The sequence below is a fragment of the Ciconia boyciana genome, chromosome 7 (genome assembly GCF_034638445.1).
Source record: "Ciconia boyciana chromosome 7, ASM3463844v1, whole genome shotgun sequence".
NCBI lineage: Eukaryota > Metazoa > Chordata > Aves > Ciconiiformes > Ciconiidae > Ciconia > Ciconia boyciana.
Genome location: NC_132940.1, coordinates 29,064,764 through 29,085,787, shown reverse-complemented (window position 1 = coordinate 29,085,787; position 21,024 = coordinate 29,064,764). Strand labels below are relative to the sequence as shown.

At 41.4% G+C, this 21,024-nt stretch overlaps 1 protein-coding gene across 4 annotated transcripts in view; it reads left to right on the top strand.

The window, feature by feature from the left end:
- Positions 1-13,579, top strand: part of SUCO (SUN domain containing ossification factor) — a 45,132-nt gene extending 31,553 nt beyond the window's left edge. For 2 of the 4 annotated variants that reach the window (XM_072867271.1, XM_072867269.1), the window contains 9 exons: positions 1,641-1,715; positions 2,247-2,343; positions 3,534-4,700; positions 5,595-5,682; positions 7,085-7,189; positions 9,566-9,720; positions 10,079-10,170; positions 11,414-11,469; positions 11,630-13,579. In XM_072867271.1, coding sequence (XP_072723372.1) covers positions 1,641-1,715; positions 2,247-2,343; positions 3,534-4,700; positions 5,595-5,682; positions 7,085-7,189; positions 9,566-9,720; positions 10,079-10,170; positions 11,414-11,469; positions 11,630-12,076 — 2,282 coding nt within the window. In that variant the 3' untranslated portion in view covers positions 12,077-13,579. Of the gene's footprint in view, positions 1-1,640; positions 1,716-2,246; positions 2,344-3,533; positions 4,701-5,594; positions 5,683-7,084; positions 7,190-9,565; positions 9,721-10,078; positions 10,171-11,413; positions 11,525-11,629 lie in introns of all 4 variants that reach the window. The other 2 variants (XM_072867270.1, XM_072867272.1) reach the window with 2 other exon arrangements.
- Positions 13,580-21,024: the final 7,445 nt, after the last annotated feature.

The following is a 21,024-nucleotide window of genomic DNA, read 5'->3' as shown; positions in this document are numbered from 1 at the left end:
ACTTTTCTATTGGTTTTTTTAGAGTACTAAAGCTAGGATTAAAAAATTTGAAACACCTATTTACTGATAGTGCTTTAGAAAGACAGCTGAGTGCTGAAACATTGCAGTGATCATTATTTAATTCTGGCTGGTGGATCTTGTTATTGAGAACTTTCATCTCTGGTAGGGTAATCAGTGTTCCTTTTTTGGAAGGAATACTGAGTTTGTGGGTGTCTTTTTTGTGGTGGGTTTTTTATATGTGCATGCTTGGATGGACGTCCATTTTGCATCATTTGTCTTAGACTGATACACAGTGAGGAAGAGGGTCCTCTGAGGAGGAGATAGTGGGCTTCTCAGACATTTGATCTTGTAAAAAGTATTTTGCAGTCTTCTGCTAGTCTAACCTGTGAGGGTAGCTCACTATTCTTCCTCCTGCCATTCTCCTAGACTGGCAGGCTTCTATACGAACTCTTAATTCTCCCTCTTTTTTTCTACTTCTCCATCAATAGTAAGAAACCATTCATACTTCAAGTTTAACATCTTTTGTTTATCACGACTTTTCAAAGAATACAGCCCCAGATAAATACGTAATTCAGGAATGTATTTTCTGACATGTTTTGGAGGAAAGGGAGAACCAAAGTTCTGAATGGATCTTCCTGGAGTCTAAGAAATTTGTCATTACTACTTAAAATGCCTCTCTAACTTTATGAACTTATCCATGTGACATGTAGTACAGATGTATGTTGGTGAGTGGGGCAGAAATGGGCAAAACTGGGCCAACTTTTGTGTGTTTACAATAAGGTGCTCTTTCTCTGTTCCTCATCTGCTAAATAAGCCTGGCAATGATGTTTGTTTTCAGTATCAAGACCAAAGAGTTAGCTGTATCTAATATATGTGTCAATATAGAGCAGACCCTCTTTGCATTTACTTCTGTGAATTTTGACTGATCTAGACTGCATTCAAGTAACAGACTGTAAAGTGTAGATTTTCTTTTTCAAATCTTAAAATATTTAGAATTGTTATGTTGCAGTAGTGTCAGAGCCGAAAGTAAGATTCAGGATTAAGGAGGGAGTTATGATGCAAAATGACAAAGAGTCCAGCTTAATTTGAATGAATCTATAGTTTTCTGTGTCTGTCCTGCTGTGGACATCTTGGGTTCAAAGGCAGAATTCTGTCTTGCTCATTTAGCAAATGACATTTCTCGACTCACTTCTTTCTTGCTGTTATGACAAATGATCCAACCTGTCTTGATTAGAGCTCCTCCATTTGAGTGTTCAAGCTCTACGTTTCTGGCTTGGGACCTCCTCCTTCAGTGGTTCACACACTCAGATTGTCAGAAAATTCCATGCTTAAATATTCTTCTGTTTGTCTTACTGTTCCTTGGTTTCAGTGGACTAATGATCAGTGAGTACTTCTCACTGGTGTTAGAAGGTCTAGCTGGTAAAGGTTAGGTACGGGTTTTCAAATACAGGTTTCTAACTGATAAACAGCCTTTAAAAGGAACAGAGGTATCCAGTGTAATAGAACAACGTGATTTTTTTAATGTCCTTGTGCTCTGATTCATTTCAAGTGAGTGTTACAAAATAGCAGATTCCGCAGTGGTGCTAAACTCTGGACCCTCTGAATATGTCCTCTTCTTGATTAGTTGTTTTCTCTTTTAGATGCTATCCTAAGTATGGTGAATATTGCTGCTAATATGCTCGGAGCCAAAACTGAAGAGTCGTCTGAAGCTGAAGGTTTTTGGGGGTTTTTTTTGGTTGTGGCTTTTTCTTTTTTTTAAGATGAAAAGCATTCTTGAAAGTTTTAATTTCTTTTTGTTATTTTGTTTAAATTTTTGTGAGTTTATGTTTAAATGACTTTTTTCACCTTTTATGGCATACCTGATTACTGCCATAGATTTCTTAATCCTCCTGACTGTGAAAAGTGGAACAAAGATGCTGAATTTGCTGAGAAGGGAACCGACACAAAGATAACATATATGTTTGTTCAGCTGTATTCTGAGATCTTTACTCTCTGTATTACCCAGCTTCAGTTGTAAAATCTAACTTGCTGCTTCTTTCTGGAAATATTTTGAGACTGCCCATAACATCGTATGCATAAACTGTCAGTAGCACTTTCATGCAAATAACTTTGAATGACATCTGCAGTTAATTTGGTAGTGCAGTTAATAATCTAAAAAAAAAACCCCAAACCCCAACCCCCAAAATTAATTGAAAACAAACATGGTTCTTGAAATTTTTATGTTCACATTTTCCTCCTTCCTGCAGCAGGGAACAAAAGTGTGTCTGAAAATGTCACTGCCACCCCTGCAACTTCAACAGCTGCACCAAGACTGCCTGAACCAACTCCTGTTCCTTCCCCAGAGTAAGTGATTGGTGTTGGGGTTTTTTTTCAGTGTGTTCCTAGCAGAGACTAACATGCACTAGTCTGGAATCTTTGGTAGCAGAATGCTCAGATATGGCATACTGCCTTAAACAAGTAAAAAGGCAAGTATGTGGTGAAATATGTAATGTACTAAACCAGGGAAATTTATTGCTTTAGTTACTGTTTATAGCTATTTCCATTATGATATGTTTTGTTTTAACACTTGACTAAATGTCAAAATCTATCACTAACTTTCTCAATTGTTTGTATTACTTTGTTTAGAAGAAGTAGGAGGAGTGTTTTGCTCTTGGCTATTGCAGATTTCTTGGGTGGAAACTGACTTAATATTCTTCCAGGTTTTGCAGGTTGTCTCCTGCAAGGGAGACTAATTAGGAATGTAAGTTGTGTTGCTGAATCTTAAGTTAAATTGTATTGACAAAAATTCTGGTTTAGAAGCTTATATTTTTTTGCTAGGCTTTCCTTGATGAAAATATGTGTGCAAAGATATGGAATTAGGTTGGGAGGAGGAGTTGTATGTAGATATTCTATGGGTTTGGTTTTTCTTCAGTTGATTAAAATTGTTTAGAATTGATTTGGCTACTTAGAGCTGAGACTCTAGCTCTTAAATGTTAAGACATGATTTGTGCTGTATTTAGTGGTTTTATGGTTTCTTAGCACTCTGATTGTTGAGAGACTGAGGAAGGTCAGTGGGAAGGTTGTGATTCTTGCATTTGCATTTGAAGATTGCAGCAGAAGAGTAAGATGCTTACTATGTAAGAACTTAGTAGAACTTGATATTTGAACTGGTGACTTTTTTCAGGGGTGAGGGAAGGGGCAATATCTGAGAGGGAAGGGGCAATTGAGAAGTCTTGTTGTTTCAGAAGCAAGGGTTGAAATAATTTGTTTGCAAATCGGGATTGAAAAAACACCAGAGGAAATGCTAACTTACAGAATTTCTGACTGTATCCAAACTGGCCTTTGGTCACTGGAATAAGCTTCGCTAATTTTCTAAAAGATCCTACTTTTGCAGTCTTCCAGAGCAGGCATGTACAACTGTTGAAGTAACATTCCACCTTTAACTCTTCCATTGCAGACGTGTTACTACAGCTATTCCACAGATAGATAAAGAGCAATTAATTGTGGATTAAAACTGTTGGAGTAACATTCCACCTTTAACTCTTCCATTGCAGACTTGTTACTACAGATATTCCACAGATAGATAAAGAGCAATTAATTGTGGATTTGACAAAAGAAAGTCCCATTGTTCAGCTAGTACAAGAGTATGAAGAAGATACAAGCCAGTCAACGGTAACCTTGCTGCCCAGTGATGATCAGGAAGAAGAAGCATCGGCATGGTTTGAATTTGAGACAGAAAAGTACTGCTATGATATGGCAACAGCATGTTGTATTTCCACCTTTTCAGAATATCTGTTTAAATGGTGTTCCGTTGCAGTAGCCATGCATCGGCAGCGTAGTAAAACTGAAGGTAAACAAGGGCAAGATCACTCTCCTGATGTTCAGCAGCCACAGGCAGTTCTGACCGAATCTATACATATGTCAGTAGATGAGCCTCTGCGTGAGCAATTAGACAGCAAAGTTGAGAAACCATCTGGATCTACTGTTGCAGTTGACTTCAGCAGTGTGATCCATGAGGAGATCAGTAATGAGACCACAGATTCAATTGAACTGGAACCAAGCCATCCTCAAACAGTCTCTCAATCCCTCCTCTTAGAAGTTACTTCTGAAGTTAAGCCATTGCCAACAACAGACATGGCATTGGAGCCTGCAAAAGAAGATGCAGGCCAGGTAGCACCAAGGGTGACTCCCCAGGTGGATATAGCTGAGATCAGTGCAGAAACAGAAAAGGCTGAGAGCTCTGTTGCAGAAGAAAACCCTGTAGCTTCTGAGACCATTGTGGCCACTGAGGTAAAGGAGATGAGCACAAGAGAGACTATTGCTACTCCAGTGATTTTAAAGCCTACAGAGACTGTTCTGCAACCTGAATATACAGTGGGCATGTTAGTCAGTGATGCTGCAGAAGGAAAGGAAAGCACTCCAGAAGTGCAGAAACCTGTTTTGCCTCCTGTTGAGTCTTCTGTATCTGCTGAAACAAAGGAGGATGATCAGGCAACTGAAGAAGCTTTAATGGCGATTCCAGTCTCTGGGGGACCGCAGAGAACAGCTACAGACTTCTATGCTGAATTGCAGAATTCAACAGATCTGGGCTATGCTAATGGAAATCTTGTTCATGGATCTAATCAAAAGGAATCGGTCTTCATGCGCCTTAATAATCGCATAAAAGCCCTAGAAGTAAACATGTCTCTCAGCAGCCGTTATTTAGAAGAACTTAGTCAGAGGTAAGTCTGAGAAAAGACTGGTAAGAGTCTACCATATGTAAACATGATTTTAGCCAACTATACAAAGGAACATACACATATGGAAAGTAGTACAGTGTAAGCGGAGTAAAACCTAAATCACAGCTTCATGGAAAACTGAGAAAAGTACTTAATCCTAGGTAGCTACTGGAGGCCTAGATGTCTGCGGGTGGCAGGGGTTCCTTTCTGTATTTCAGATACAATCACATTTATTTTATTTTGAGGAATATTGCTGTGGGGTTTTTTTAAAGGATAAAGTGTTGCCAGGATGTAAGCACTAATCCTGTCCATGATCCTTTCAACAAAAGGGCACATCCTCCTGTTGCTGTTAAACTGAATGACACAGACCTACAATGACTTCTTTACTGAATTGATTGTTTCTACTTAAACTACCGTGTTATCTGTAATAACTCTTGTTGAAGAAGGGAGCATGGAGGGAGAACCAAGAACTTTCTGTGAGGGATGTACGTTTATTAGTGTTTCTCTGTGGTGCTCCTTAGCCATAGGAGAATGAGGAAACATACCCATTTCAGAATTTGTTCCAAGGAAGGGGCTCTTCATTATATTTACTGTTGTGTTGTCTGTCTTGGCAGTTGTCTTTGCAGAGAATTCTACATAGTGAATTCCAGTAAATTGGTGCTAAGCTCTGAGGTGTTGAGATAGATTTGACTTTAACCTTGGGGAAAACCCACAAAAAAAGTTTGAGACACATCTGTTTTGTGTGTAACTTAACAGGAAATACCACTTGATGTTTAAATAAAACTTCTTTGGGCAAAGAGAAGTTTTCTGCTGGCATAGTTGTATTTTCTGAAGACAAGTCTAGTGCTGAGGAGTCTTATGAACTAGCACTTCAGACCTTTACGCTCTTTGTTTTAGGTACCGAAAGCAAATGGAAGAAATGCAGAAGGCTTTCAATAAAACAATAATAAAACTTCAGAACACCTCAAGAATAGCAGAAGAGCAGGTATGGCTTGTTGGAATACCTAAATGTTTTCCTAATTAGGAAAGTTTACTTTTAAGAAAGAGTTGCAAGGTGGTGCAGAAATTCTCTTTCAATTAAAGATTTTTATTAGCTGCATATCTGCCTCTTAAAAGCATTCATTCCATGCTTCTCAATTTTTTTCATTGTAATAAAATTTTTAGATCTGTTCCCAGTCATTTTAGAATAAAGCCATTTCTAGTTCTGTTTCCTAATTTTTATATTTGAAGAATAAATCAGTTGTCAGCTGGTAATGGCTAAAACTCTAACTTTTTCATTGACAAACACATTTATCCAGGTCATTTCCAACCCTTGCTTCTTGGTTGTAGCTGCACTCAAAACCATTTTTTTTTTAAACTTGGTTTGTTTTTCATCTCCGATTTAAAGTATAGATAGACAGTTGCCCTGATGCTGCTGAAGAGACCTAGCCTTTAGAAAGGGAGAGGCCTACAGTAATGGCTTATGCCAAATTTGCATTTGAAAATGTAGTGCATGTAACGAAAGCTTTAGTTCATTCTTTTAAAATGGGATTTAAGGAAGTGGGAGCTGAAGGAGGTTTTCCCTGCTCTGCCATCCTAGCTTTTCTGAGCAGCTGTGAAATATAGCACTAACTGCAGTGCTGAATAATCACTAAAGCAACTGTGCATGTGGCATAGCAGACTTAATCCCAAACTGTCTGAAAATTTCTGAAGTGCAGTCCCGGGCCTGTAGTTTGCTCATCCATCAACAATAAAGAAAATTGCAACTTCCCTAAGATCATACGCATGCTCTTTTTCTGCTTTGTTTGAATAGTATCAAATGCTCGTCAGTCTGAGGTGCTCCTCTTGGTTAACCGCCCTGATATTCTGCTCACCTTTGTTAATTTCTCATAGGATTAAGAATCCTGTTAGGGCTCTTTCCGGGAAGGAGGTGATAGCTGCAAAGGACTTGTTCCTGGCTGGCTTAGGCTCTTGTCACTAAGTGGCTGGCTACCTGATCCCAGAGCAGAAGCTATGCGTCAGCCTTTAGACTTTAGCTCTGCCTGGTCAACTGCATGTGTATTTTGTAACATGACAGTACTCAACTTCTGGGTAGTCATTCCATGGAGCTGGCTACTTAATCTGCCTTTAATGAAGATAGCAGAAGTCACTGTAATGAAATGCACTTGGCATAATGTTACAAAATGTTATTTGATAAGTAAAAATGTTGATGTCTTTAAGTGTGTATATGACTAATGCTGCTTAAGCAGTTTCAAATGTTACATGAAAGTTGTGTTGAAAATGATGCTGAATAGGTCAGGTGGCTACAAAATGCCTGGCTGTGTCACATAGAATGCAAACTTGGTACATGTGAGAGTATAGTGGGAACTTGCAACTAAATAGCATGGCCATGACTCTCTTTAATACAGGATCAGCGGCAAGCAGAAGCAATCCAGCTGTTACAAGCACAGCTCACCAACATGACGCAGCTAGTTTCCAATCTGTCAACAGCTGTGGCGGAATTAAAACGTGAGGTAATTATAATTCAGTAATACGGCAGGAGAACTCAAAGGAAACAGATGCACAAACATATCTCAATTTGAAGAGGCCTGGAGTCTTTAAATCTTTTCATTTCAGAAGTTGTCTGTAGTATTGCTTCCAGCCTACTTCAGGTTCTGGTCAAGGGAGGGGAGGAAAGTTTGAGTAGCTTGAGCTGTCCTGTGCACAGCAAGATTGGTGGTAATTTCTACTACAGCCCTACTAGCCCCATGATTGTAGTCTGAGCTGATGATAAAGATAAAACTTAATTGGAATAACTTAATATCTTAGCCTTCCTGTAGTACACTGGAATTGATACTGTTCTGTGAAATGATTCTTAATGAAATTAGAAGACTAACTACTGACTTTGAAATGGCAATAATGGGATTTGTTGCACATACAGAATGTTTGACGTGTTGGAGGGAATAGTAAAGTTCATGCTTCAGGAACTTTTCTGGCACTTGGTGCATTATATAACCAGTTGTATGGCATGGCTTTGTTACACAACTTCTGTAAAATGGGATGCTTTGCAGTGGCCAGCACTTACATTGTCCACTTAAATATTAACAGACTCTTGCCATAGGAGGTTTAGTGTGCAAGAGTGTACTGGCCACTGTTAGAACTGGGCTGTAATAACAGATGAGTATGTGGACGTGTTGTGGTTTTGCTTCAGGTGGCAACTAAGCACCACACAGCTGCTCGCTCACCCTCCCCTCGCCCCCTGGTGGGATGGGGGAGAGAATTGGAAGAGCAAAAGTAAGAAAACTTGTGGGTTGAGATAAGAACAGTTTAATAAGGGGGGGAGGGGGATTGTAATGGAAAGGAAAACAACAAGAGAGAGAACAACAAAACCCAGGGAAAAACAAAAAAAACAAGAGATGCGGCTGCTCACCACCTGCTGACCGATGCCCAGCCAGTCCCTGAGCAGTGGTTGCTGTCCCCCGGCCAGGTCCCTCCCAGTTTATATACTGAGCATGACGTCATAGGGTATGGAATAGCCCTTTGGCCAGTTTGGATCAACTATCTTGGCTGTGCCCCCTCCCAACTTCTTGTGCACCCGGCAGAGCATGGGAAGCTGAAAAGTCCTTGACTAGTATAAGCACTACTTAGCAACAACTAAAACATCAGTGTGTTATCAACATTATTCTCATACTAAATCCAAAACATGGCACTATACCAGCTACTAGGAAGAAAATTAACTCTATCCCAGCTGAAACCAGGACAGGAGGGTTGCACTCTTAGCTACTGAATGGGAGGCTCATATGGCTAAGACACCCTTCTCCTTTCCCCTCTGGCTATTGTAATCTTTCAAGATTAGGGAAATCTTGACAACAATATTAGGAACATGTTTTCTCAAATGTTTACGTTCTCCAGCCTGAGATTTCAAGCAGTACCATAAACATGACCGTTTTTTTTTGTGCATGTTGCCAAAGACATCCCTTGAGCTGTTTTCTAACACTTAGTGAGGCTCCTTCTTTGCCTGGCTGGCTAAGCTTCTGTTCCCGAGTGCTGTGGCTTTAACCAGGATTTGACAGTGGTGATCATCAGGGTATGTTAAATGAGTATCCTGGAATTTGCACACATGGCTTTCCCTGAACTCAACTCTGGTCACCTGAGTCTGTTAGTCTGAGACGTTTCCTCATTACAAAATGGGAAGTCATGTTCCTTGTCTTTTCTGAAGTCTTTGTATGACTTCGAAGATCTCGTAGTGTGTTTAAGATAAATTTTTATAGGAAAACAACTGTGCAATTCATTTTTTTAAACATTATCTGCAAAATAACCTTGGATTTCAGCTTCTGTATAATTCTAGTAAGCTTCATCTGTCAATCTTCAGAAACGAACATACTTGAAAAAATCCTTCTGCTAGGTTGTGAAATGGAAGAAAGTCAGAGAGATGAAACACATTGAATCAAGTGAATATAATGGTATTTATTCTGTGAAGTACTGCAATGTCAGCTGATGAAAAGCATCACATAAAATTTAGTATTACATCCATGTCAACTGTAAAACAGAAGTTACTTTCTTAGTACACTTTCTTATAGAAAGTATATGACTTTCAGATAGATTTGAATGCTCTTTGCAAGGGGTGGCAGCTTCTTTAAGTTATGGTAGTACTGTGGTCGGTGAAATCTTGTCCTGTGTTACCAGCTAGTGGTTTTCAGCCTTCACTCCTTGAATGCTGCATAGCCAATAAACTACACCAAACCTCTGGAAAAATACTCAAATTTGAACAAGCATTTAGTGAAATTGAAGGAAAGTGACTTGAGAACATGTCAATGGTGGTGTTCTAAAGATTTTAATGTTTAAAACACGAGACTAATAGTATCATTAAATTATTCTTTGTCTTTAACAACTATATCAAATTCTTCCAGGTTTCTGATCGGCAGACTTACCTTGTGATTTCTCTGGTTCTCTGTGTCATTCTGGGCTTGGTGCTTTGCGTGCAGCGGTGCAGAAGCACTTCTCAGTTCTGTGAAGATTGCCTCTCAAAAATTCCCAAAAGTAATCACTACCCTAGTCCCAAAAGGTAATGTACTTATATTTGAAACTTAATTGTTCTTGCAGCTTTTATTGATATTTCCTAAATCCACTGGGACTGGCACATCTGCTTTAATTCTTAATCTTCTTCCTGCAAACTCAAAATTGATAGCAAAGAGCCATTACTGCTCTGTAGTAACACTCTCCTAGGAACATTTTGGGGCTACTACACTTAATGTGCCTCGATAGCTTGTTGCAAATATAGTACTGTCTGTTTGCCAGGCTTTCTTGGGCACCTCAGCAAATAATTCTGTCCTTCTGCCAAAGACGTTTCTTAATGAAAAATGTGTATGACAAAGTGCTGAGAAAAATGTATTTAAAAAGTCTTCGTGGATTTTGTTTCCTAGATGTTTTTCCTCCTATGATGATATGAATTTGAAAAGAAGAACTTCTCTTCCACTGGTCAGATCACAGTCTTTTCAGCTAGTTGGTAAAGAAGGTATTATTCACATATCGTACATCTAGTCTCTAGTGTTACTCTTAGTGCTATACCTGTGTATTACTGCAAGTGTATGAAAATGGAATTGCAGGTTAATGTCAAAGTACACTGGATTATAGTAGTTCATGTATACATTCTGTAGGACAAGGTGGTTCATGAACAAGTTACCAGACACTCACAGAACTGTGCTAAATTATGCTAAAACATTAACTGTAGTCTTTGCTATCGTTTATACTCTGCAGATGTCGTCTTGGGGTTAGTAGCAATCCATGCAGGCATTCAGGTCTACAAAGCTATGAAGCTTGCAGAAAGTGGCTTTTTTTTTCTTTAATGCCAGACGTGGGAAGTCTGAATGCCCTACTTCTCAGAAGTCCTGATAGCTTGTCTTTGAAACTTGGCGGGTATTTAGGATCCAAATTTATTAACTTTAGTAAGGAAATTTAGACTATTTATCTTGGCTTGGATATGAAGAATCATGTGGTCTTTTCAGTATTCATGTTACACTTGGGACAGCTGAATTTTGATTTCTTTAGGCCATCATCATCATGCAAAACCCAAAGTGTTGCAGATTATAGTAACTACCAAGAATGCAGCTGACACTGCTTTTCTGTGTGCAGCAAACTTGCTTCACAGGGTTTTGTAGTGTGAATAAAACTGCATGAAAACTTGTGAGTTGATTTGGGAACATGTTGCAATAGAGACTAGCTAAGGCATAGACTATTTTTTTGCAAAACCATGCTTTTTCTGGATTCTCCCCTCCTTCAGCTTGGAAGAATGATTTACAAAGCACTAATGGAAGAATGCCAGACTGGTCTCATGTCAGTCTGAACATCTGTGTCCTTGATAGGTACACATGCTTCTATTATCTGTCCTGTCATGGGCAGGCTGCCCATTAAACACTATTATATTGGTAACAGTTCGTTTTCGTAGAAGCTAACTTTTGCTGACTATTGTTCCTTTTCCCCAAAGGACATTCTCTGCACCTCTCCTGTGGCCTAATCTGTCAGGAGGTCAAGTATTTTCAAGTGTACATCACTCACAGCTGCCATTACAGCATAGGGGAATTCCTCTGTGTGTTGACTTCACTTTCAATGTTCATGTGTTGTACCTCCACTAACTTATCACACGCGTTTTTGCTCCCATTATAAGTGGAATATTTTATCACGCTGTTATTTATTTAGAACTGCGTTGCTGTAGAGCTGGCAGTGTTGGGACTGCTAAATGTATGTTCCCTCTCTTACAGTGGATCCAGAGGACCTGTACATTGTAGAACCCCTGAAGTTCTCCCCAGAGAAGAAGGTACAGTGGCTGCGGGGAGGGCAGGCTGAGCTTGGTGTGTTTCTGCCGGCAGGTGGTGCGTGTCTCAGCTACCCTCCCCTGCTACGGTTCCTAGGCTTGGTTTTTATGCTCTGCTTGCCTTGCAGAACCTAACTGTTTCTCTTTTTACTTGTGGTTTCAGAAAAAGCGTTGTAAATACAAAAGTGAAAAAATAGAGACTATTAAGCCAACAACAGAGCCTCTGCATCCAATAGCCAACGGGGAAATTAAAGGAAGGAAGCCGTTTACGAACCAGAGGGACTTCTCTAACATTGGGGAAGTTTATCACTCTTCGTATAAGGGTCCTCCATCCGAAGGAAGCTCTGAAACGTCATCGCAGTCTGAGGAGTCCTATTTTTGTGGCATTTCAGCATGTACAAGTCTGTGCAATGGGCAGACCCAAAAGACAAAAACTGAGAAGAGGGCTATAAAACGAAGACGGTCTAAAGTTTCAGACCAAGGGAAGCTCATAAAAACTCTAATACAGACTAAGTCAGGGTCAATGCCAAGCCTGCATGACATAATCAAAGGAAACAAAGATATAACAGTGGGAACACTTGGTGTCACGGCAGTTTCTGGACACATCTAAAACTAGCTGAACTTCTCAAACAGGAGAGCGTTTGTTCGTTTGAGAACAGTCTGTGGTATTCTGTGGGAGGATAGTGGGAGACGAAGAGCTCAACTAATTGGAAAGTATTCAGAAATATGGTTTCTGCCTTTTTAAATAGATGGGATTGTGTCAATCTTGGCTATAAGCTGCAGCTTTACAAGGCTGATAATTTCCTATGAGAACAGCTCGGGGGGAGGGAGGGCAGGGTTCATTTTATAAAGGTTTTTTTTCACAGTTCCTGGGGCAGAGATTTTTTGAAGCCCAGTTTGTTGGGTGGAATAGGGATAAAAGCCTAATCCTCTTCCTTTAGCTTTGTTCCTATTTCTTGCACCTTCCCATATTTATGTGCCTTTTGTCTATTTATAATGCCACTGGAAGAGGGAGATACAATTGTTTGTCATTTGATTTATTTTGTAATTTCTCTAGCTTTTTTTGAAGATGCAACACTACAGTGCTGTAAAGGGACATGTGTTGGCCTTTAGCTGGACTCAGTAATGTGGACTGGATACTGTAAAAATACCAATAGATGGACTTGCCTGACTAGATTCTGGTTTTGCAAACTCGGTTGAGGAAAATATCTCACTAGGGATGGTAATCACGTTTATTTCCACCTTCAGTTACAAATGAGCTGTAGTCTGATGTACTAAATTAATGACAGTTGCTCTTTAGGATTTCCTGTGTACAGTGGGATCTTAGGCTGATGAATGCATTTGTTATCTAAATTGCCTGCTGTAGTTCTCTGAAGGAAGTGAATGGGGAACGCTCACTGCTGCTGTGCTGAGAGTTCAGGAAAAAACTCAGCTGAAGAATGTGAGGTTGAGCTGGTGCAGCTGGGCTGTTCTCTGAGCCAGCTCTGGATGTGTTGAGTTTGCAAAGCCTTGAAGTCTGACCAGTCAGGGTGGTTCAAAGTGGGTATTTCCATAATGTTTGCTTTTGTATTGGCTAACAAATGTGCAGTGTTTGTATGGTTGGTATTTTCATATCCAAGTGTTTTTTATTTTGACTGTGATTGTATATTTGGATACTATAGGATGTGTGATTGCTAAAATGTTGAGTGTGTATCTGAGCGAGTGGAACAAAAGGTTATTCCTTTTGACAGGTGTTACAGGTTCATGTTGTAAAAAATGAGTTAACTTATTGAGCACTTTTAGTGGTACCCTTTTTAACAGATCTAATGCCTTTCCTGGGTATTGTATGTAATGTGACTTATTTAAAGCCTTTGGTTTTTTTGCTGCTTTCTTGTTAGTTTATGAATACTTTAAGGTGATGTACTTTTGGAGTTGATCTGCACAATTAGCCAGTCAGAGCACATGAACCAGACGTGTTGAACGTGAATTCAGAAGAGTTTCAAACCTGGATGAGGAAATTACATACCACCTGAGTGCAGCATACAGTGTTGTGGAACAAGAGTATGTAACTACAGAGCTGTAGTGCCATTAGAAACTGTGAATTTCCAAATAAATCTGAACACTTTGTCTTTAATTTACTGCCATTTTTCCTTTGAAAATGCAACTTGTGGCTTAATTTCTTCTCTGAGAAGGACTAGTCTTTAAATTTCAGTGCAGAACTAGGACTGGGGTCCTTTGGGCCATAATAAGGGGTTCACAAACTTATTTGTCAGCCTAGATGTGTTTGTCTATTTTAAAAAAGGGGAGGAGGGAAAGTGAAGGCTGAGTGGTGGCTTGTCTGAAAGTTCAGGAATCCTGGCCACATAAAACTGCTAGAGAAGTTTCCATCAGGTATTAGTTCACATCTTGACCTGGGGGATCCTTAGACATGGTAGCTTTCTGTGAGAATGACTGCATGAAATTACCTCTTGGTACTCGGAGCTAAGGTTTGTGAAGGATATTAAAGGCCATTAAAAGAAAATGTTAGATAGTCATTTATCATTTCAAACCAGAGTTTTCAGCTTGAATTTTGCCACTTAGGGATCCCTTCCTCCTAAATTATTTCTAGCAAGCATAGCAGCACTGCATGCAGCCAAATGCCAAATTCACCAGCTGTCCAGCAACTACTCTTTTGTCAAATGAGACCTCCCCAGCACTAACTTCTTGCTTGAGCGTTTCAAGACTCTCCACTTCATCATACGGAGCGCTATGATTTAAAAAGCAATTGAATGTGGTGTTTGCTGAGCAGGGGGGTGGGGGGGTGTTTTTTAGGAGTGTGGGGTTTTTTTGTGGTGCAGGCTTTTTTTATTTACTGGCCTTCCTCTTGATACATCACTTGTAGAAAGTGTGCTTTCCTTTACTGCACTGGCAATCACTGAGCTGTTCTTCTCATCAATAAGAATCAGCTGAAGCTGGACACAACTGAATTCTTAAAACAGCCCATCGTCACTATCTTGCTATAAACCAAAGACTGACAGGCCTAGAATATGTCATACCGATAGGTGTAGAATAAGGCCAAATAAGTCATGATGCAATATGCAGGCAACAAGTGCATCTCTAATGGGGGGGTTATTTTTCCTTGGTTTTAGCTGGCCTGTAAGCGTTGGATGAAAGCAAATGTGGTTGTGAAACTGAAATTAAACAAAAAATAGTGGCGGCCATATATATTTATCAGCTATACAGTGTGAACATATAGCTCTGGGGCAAGGAGAGGTTGCCTTTCCTGGAAGCAGTGGTTCTGTGGATGGCCAGAAACTTTTTTCCTCATCCTTTCCTGTTTTGCTGTAATGGACAACTTCATACTTTGTCCTGCTTACATTTGCTTCCTGGACTGGATTACCCCACAGCACTGGTGAGCAATCCTTGAAGATCCCTGGGAAATGACAGTTAAGGAATTAGCAGCACTCCTCTGTGTCAACAGGAGATTGTGTGAATTCAGCTGGTGTGATGGGGCATTGCCCCCAGTGCAGACTTTTCTAGTATTTTAAGTATCTGGCTAACAGAAATTTGGGTCATATGGTAAAAAATGTCAGCCTAGTTTTTTTTGTGCTGGGTCAGTAGAGATGGTTGTTAGCAGCAATGACTCCTGTGAATAAAATACATCTATCGTAGTCACTGCTAGTGCATGTCAGCCAAGGAGTAGCTTTCATATTCTCATAAATACGCTGCCTAACCAGTTCAACTACTTCTAGGTCTAAACTTTCCAATCAAAGCATAGGAAGTTTTCATAGCTTCAGCTGCTTAGAAAGCCAGTGTCTGAAGGAACCGACTGAGCTGATTGTGCTATTGCTAACTCAAGAGTGTTTGTTCTGGCAGTAGACTGGAGATTGAACCACAGCTTCCGCCTGCTGCTGCCTTGCTGCTTTTAATTATTTGTAACCACTTTTTTTTTTAAAAAGGCTCTTAATGTCAAGTTCTTATTGTTTAATGTTATCCTTTCATGTGGGCTCTTGAGTCATTTTTTACTTCCAGTTTTATTAATGTCACACTGACTCTAGCTTTGAAAACTTGATTCTTTACGCTGGTGAAATCAAGTCTCTCAAATTGTTTATAATCTTTATACAGAGATAATAGTTTCTAATGAATACAGCTTAAATCTTGAGAAATTTCTGTGGCCTTGTGGATACTTAAAGGGAGGGCCTAGTCCATCTTGTGATATTGCATAATAAGGTTGGACAGTTGTCAGTGTAAAATACCGAGAAACTAGCATGCATATGCAGTAGTTTGGGCAGGTCTTGATCCCAAGGTCAAAAAATACTTAAGCAGCACAAATGTTGCCGTGGGAGGATGGGCAGTCACAAACATACGCATTGTATAAATGAATTACTAGCCATGTTTGCCAAAATAAGGTATTTAGGTTATATATATAAAGCATCAGAGTGGAAATCCAGTATTTTTAAAATATGCAAACTCTCTACCAGCTGTGTGGTATTGGTAAGCAGAGAACTAAAGCATAAAATGTCTTTGCATGGCTTCTACTTTTGCCAGCTAGCAGTGCAAGATGAAACAAGATGGAACAGCTTAGCATGCTTCATTTAATTAGGTACAAACATGTTCCACTTCATTTGGAACAATTAAAGTGTAGAGCCCTGACCACAAAGTGCGGTGGGTAGGTTATCAAGCAGTGTGTGTCTCATCTCCTGGAAACCCTGAGTGTCAAACAGCATCAGATACTGCTGAAGAAATTACTGGGGTTTGTAACAGCTCGAGAAGAATTAGTGTTCCCAGAGCTTGTTTAGATAAAACGTGTTAGCTCAGGAAAGGATAGTGAAACTCATGAATCTTTCTTACGTATCTCTTCTCTAATTTAAGGATAGTAATTTTAAAATAAGCTACCAAGGAGCTTTCTGCTGCCTTACTGCTGTCTCATATTGGACACATGGCCTGGGAGCTGCAACTGCTCTTGCCTGTGCTGCTTTTCATTAGAGACACTAATTAAGTCACAGATTAGAGGTATGGCTTTTGGTAGGGAATGGAGGTGAAGTGAACTCTGCACTTTGTGGACCTAGAAATGGAAAAGAAATGTTTGCCATGTTGACGCTTGTTTTTCCTTTGTTAGATGTGGTGGCTAGAGCCTACATCCAGCTGCTGGGCCCTCTGTGAACTCACAGCAAACAAGAATCCTTGTCTGTGATCTGCCCCCCCCCCCAAAAAAAAAACCCCCACCAAACCACAAAACTTGAAGCAGCTAATTAATATCTTCTAGTAGTCATAGTTTGACACGGTTACTGCTGACATGTCAAGGTTGTGTACATTGCCCATGAAACCACCCACAGTTAAATCCCAGGAAAGTCAGCTGAAGGTCCCTTGGGGTTTTGGGAAGTTGGCTGACGTGGGTCACTGGTGTCAGGGTGCTTGTGTAATGAGATGGGCACATCTGGTGTTGGGCTGTCCGTTTGCCAAACAAATGCCAGAGGGCCTGAATTCGTTCAGTGATGTAGAGCTGAGGTATGATCCTGGTGGAACTCAGTAAGGATCTCAAGGTAGATCTCAATTTTTTTTTTTTATGGGCTGAGTACGGCTGCTCCCAAGAAGGAATAAAATTGTCAAATACTAACTAGGCCACACAGGCCAGCAGAGCTAGCACTTTCCAGGGCTGAGGCTGGCTTAGTGCTGGCAGCCTGGGGCAGGGCATAGATCCCACTGAAGGGCTTGTGAATGCAGTTCTTGACAGTCACAGGGGACGACAGGAAATCAACATCTGCACGTTCGCTGTGGTCTTCCTCACAACCTCTGAGCGGCCACAAGACCTTGTTCCATTTTCAAAGCTATTGTACGTTATGAAGTGACCCGCTTCTCGCTTTCTCGGATGTTCAAGCAATAGATCCCATTACCTCATAACCCCTATACCCCATTTCCTTGCTCTTGCCGCAGACACAAAATAAAATCTTACTCTGCTGCTTTCAATTCTTCTTTTTCTCAGCTGCTTTGGCTCCTTCCCTGCTTGGATTGTCTCCTGCCTCGGATCAGAGCCCTGTACTGCTTCTGCTGAACCCAGGGCTGCTGCCTGCTTGTTGGGATCATGGTGTAACTGGCACATGCCTAATGAAGGAGAGAACAAAGCACCTTGCTCGCTGGAAGAGGGACATATTAAGCACTGCAACACCAGTCCAGAGCCATTAGAAATTGATTTTGAAACCTGCTCTTGAGTGTGAATATGTAAACATCTTCCTTGTGAGCTGTTGGCACCAAGACATGGCTCTACATGTGCCGGAAATGCTTCTAGCAAGAGCAGTTGTTGAGGAAATGAAAACCATCACCTTTGCCTGGGAAAACTGAACCGTTAAAAAAATGTAATATAGAAACAACACTAAGATGTCAGCACTCACTGTAAAGGCTGGGTGAGTTCTGGTGTCTTCCATGCCCCTCAAAGGCCTCAGCAGATGGAGACCCTGCTAGCTTTGGAGGCATTTCTCACAAGCATCCATTCCAATGTTCAGTCAAAAATCCATGTCTCTTGCGCAAACTCCTTCAGCTTTGGCTCCTGTTTAGTGGCTCCCTGGGAAGGTTTTTTCTGTGAGATTCAAGACCCCTCTGCTGCTGGAAATTGTCCCTCTTTATACAGGATTTTCACACGCTGTCTGTCCCTCCCTGCCAATCTGCTCTTGAATGGATGAAGTTGTCCGGCAGTTATTGCAGCTTCTTCCTGAGCCCCTCTGAAGTTGAACATAAACTTGCAATGTGGGTTCTGGGACTGTCTGTAGCTGTCTAGTGCTATATGTGAGCTCATACCTATGGGAGCCTTTGGGCTTTCCCTGCTGGAAGCTTGTGTCCAGCTGGGTAGTCTCTCTGTCAGTTTCAGAACTGCGTTTTCTTTCTAGGATGTTATTTTCTAAAGAGTTTGATCTGCAGTCTTTGTTTCTAGACTTGTTTTCTTCTGATTAAATTCTCTGTCCTCATGGTTACTTAGGATCTCTAACCAGTTATTTTAATCTGCAAATATTACTGGTGTAATATTTTGCTTGGTTTTCTCCAGATCTGTGGTAAAGGTGTTGAAATAGCGCTGTGGTGAGGACAGTCCTGGTAGAAAATCAGAAGCCTTGTCCTGGATGGTGCTCTCGGTTACTCTTTCCACCGTACCCATCAGTGAGCGTTAATGGGTGCCATCGCTTCTGCCAGCTGTGGCTGATCCTTACTGGGTTTGCAATAGTTGCTTCTCCTGGCTCTGATGGCACAGTTCAGCCTGGGACCGCAAAAGGTTGCCGAGGCTGTTGATATCTTGGGTTAATGTTTTGAATTCTGTTTTCTGAATGTGAATGATTCTCAACTTCTTCTGCAGTTGTTCTTGGGTGTCATTTGTGCAGCCCTGTGGGCTTTCAGTAGTTGCTTTTTAGCATTTCCACTAGTCATTAGTGTAATAGGAAATGTTAATCACTTTCAGACACATATGTGACTCTGTCCAGAACCTGATGAGAGCCTCTCCTACACAGTGGTTCACACTTACCTTTTTTTAAATTTTATTTTCTGTCAAATATTAAATCTAGATTGTTCAAGTTCTGCTTGCTTTGGTGTATTTCAAGAAGGCCATCCTTTTGTCCTTAAATCTACTGATACAAACTTTTAGCTGCTGTCTGATTCTCATTGTTGTCAACATAAACTTTAGCATAATGGTGTGTATTGTTAAAAGCTCCCACCTTTCCTCTGGGGGTGAGGTGGGGATGGAGGGGCTTCTTCTGAGTAAATCCTCTTTTTCTCTCTGTGTAATGGTGGCTTGTCTTTTGTTGGTTTTGGCAGAGGGGATCGATTCTTTGATAAACAGGTATGGAAAGTGTTTCCATTTGAAAATATTTCCTCCTGTTCAAATGCCTGATAAAGCTGCTGAAAACAGGGTGGGCATCTTGCAAACTGGGTGAAGAGGGGGATAAGGAGGCAGAGAGACAAATCTGGCACCCCTTTTGTCCTACTTATGTCCTCCTTTCCTGCCCAGCTGTCCTTGCCCCATATTTTAGGAGAGCTCCGCCTTGTCTAAATTCTGGGTCTAAGCCTTCTAGCAAAATAGATTCACATGTCTACCTGCAGCAAATTGTCCCACAATTATTTCAAAGCCCTGTTAATGTTGTGTGTCACTTGAGCAATAGGAAGCCAGCAGAACACAGAGCATGCAGGCATCATGACATGCTACACAGATGCAGCCCCACTTGCCACTGTTTTTCAGTGTGTATAATCTTGGTGATCTCTGAAGGTGGTGACGGGGGAAACAGAGTGTGACAGCAGCACCAGCGCAGTAGAGTGTGCTGGGAAGGGAGAGGTCTCTCGAAGCATGCTGTGCACCAAAAATGATCCTTTGATGGTAAAATAGCCCCAATCTTTGGCTTGCCACAACATGTGGTATTAGCAGGCTCTTGATCTGAGCATCCGAAAGAGAAGATGCAGCAGACATGGCTGAAATGGCTTTCATTGGTTTCATCATCTCCGCCCTCTCACCCACCCATAAAAAAAGCATCTTTGTGAAAATAGGAAGCAGTGGGTGAGAAATAAGTACACTTCTGACATTTAGGGGAGACTGCTACTGTGCCTACAATCCCACCAATATAAGCTATCTGCATTAAACACCGTGTCAGAAAAAACCTGAGAGTGGATCCTCTCCAGGCAAAGTGGTGTGCTCGATGACTTTTGACATGATTGGCAGCAATGCCTCCAATTTTCAGGAAGTCCTGGGCTTCAGTCCCTGCTCCCTGAGCCATCATTGTATTTTACAGCCATTGAAGGGGCCACAGAAAACATTAAAGAAATGGGAACTCCCTGACACCCAAGTCCGTGTTGCAAAGAGCCACGAGCATGCTGTGCTCACTGCTCTGAGAGCAAGGGAGTGCAGGCACTCACTGCTGAGCAAGGAGCCCGAGTGGGTGGCGAGTCCCCCTACGTATGGCTCGGGCACCCGTGGCAGCAGCAGGGCTGGGGTGCTGTGCAGGCAGGGTGGTGGAGAGTGTGCTGGCAGGAGATGTTTGCCCAACTGTCCTGCTGTCTCTCTTGGCTCCCTGTGCCTGGGAGGCATCTCTCTTTCTCCATGCCCAGCGCTGGCTAGCAGGCTGGAGTTCACCACGTGGCATGGGAGGTGTGGAGCTGAGCCCAGTCCTTTTGTGTGAGCCTCTCTTGTAATGATTGTAGGAATGGATGAGGACCTGTCCTCAGGCTGTCTGGGGAGCACCGTTCTGGGATGCAGAGAAGAGGACTGAGTGAGGGTAGGCATGACCAGGCTTGAACTGCTGGAGCTGGATTTGTGTTGCTTTTGCATCTTTTATGTCAGAAACCTAGAAGGACGAGGAAGAGCCAGATGGGTTGCTGAAACCTCTCATGCTGCAGATCACTGCTGCAGCAAACGGCTGTGGTGAACATCTTCAAAAAGCAGTGGGGTGTCTGGTGGTACAGGCAAGGCTTTGAGGACATGTCTGACTTACTGGTGCGGTTGGAGGCAAAGCTGAGCCCTTGCTTTGGAGAAACAAGTGTGCATATGTTGTTAAAGCATGCTGTTCTCAGACCCCAGTTTTGATGTTCAAGGTCAAAGCCTGCATGTTGGGATTGCTTCCTTCAGCCACAGAG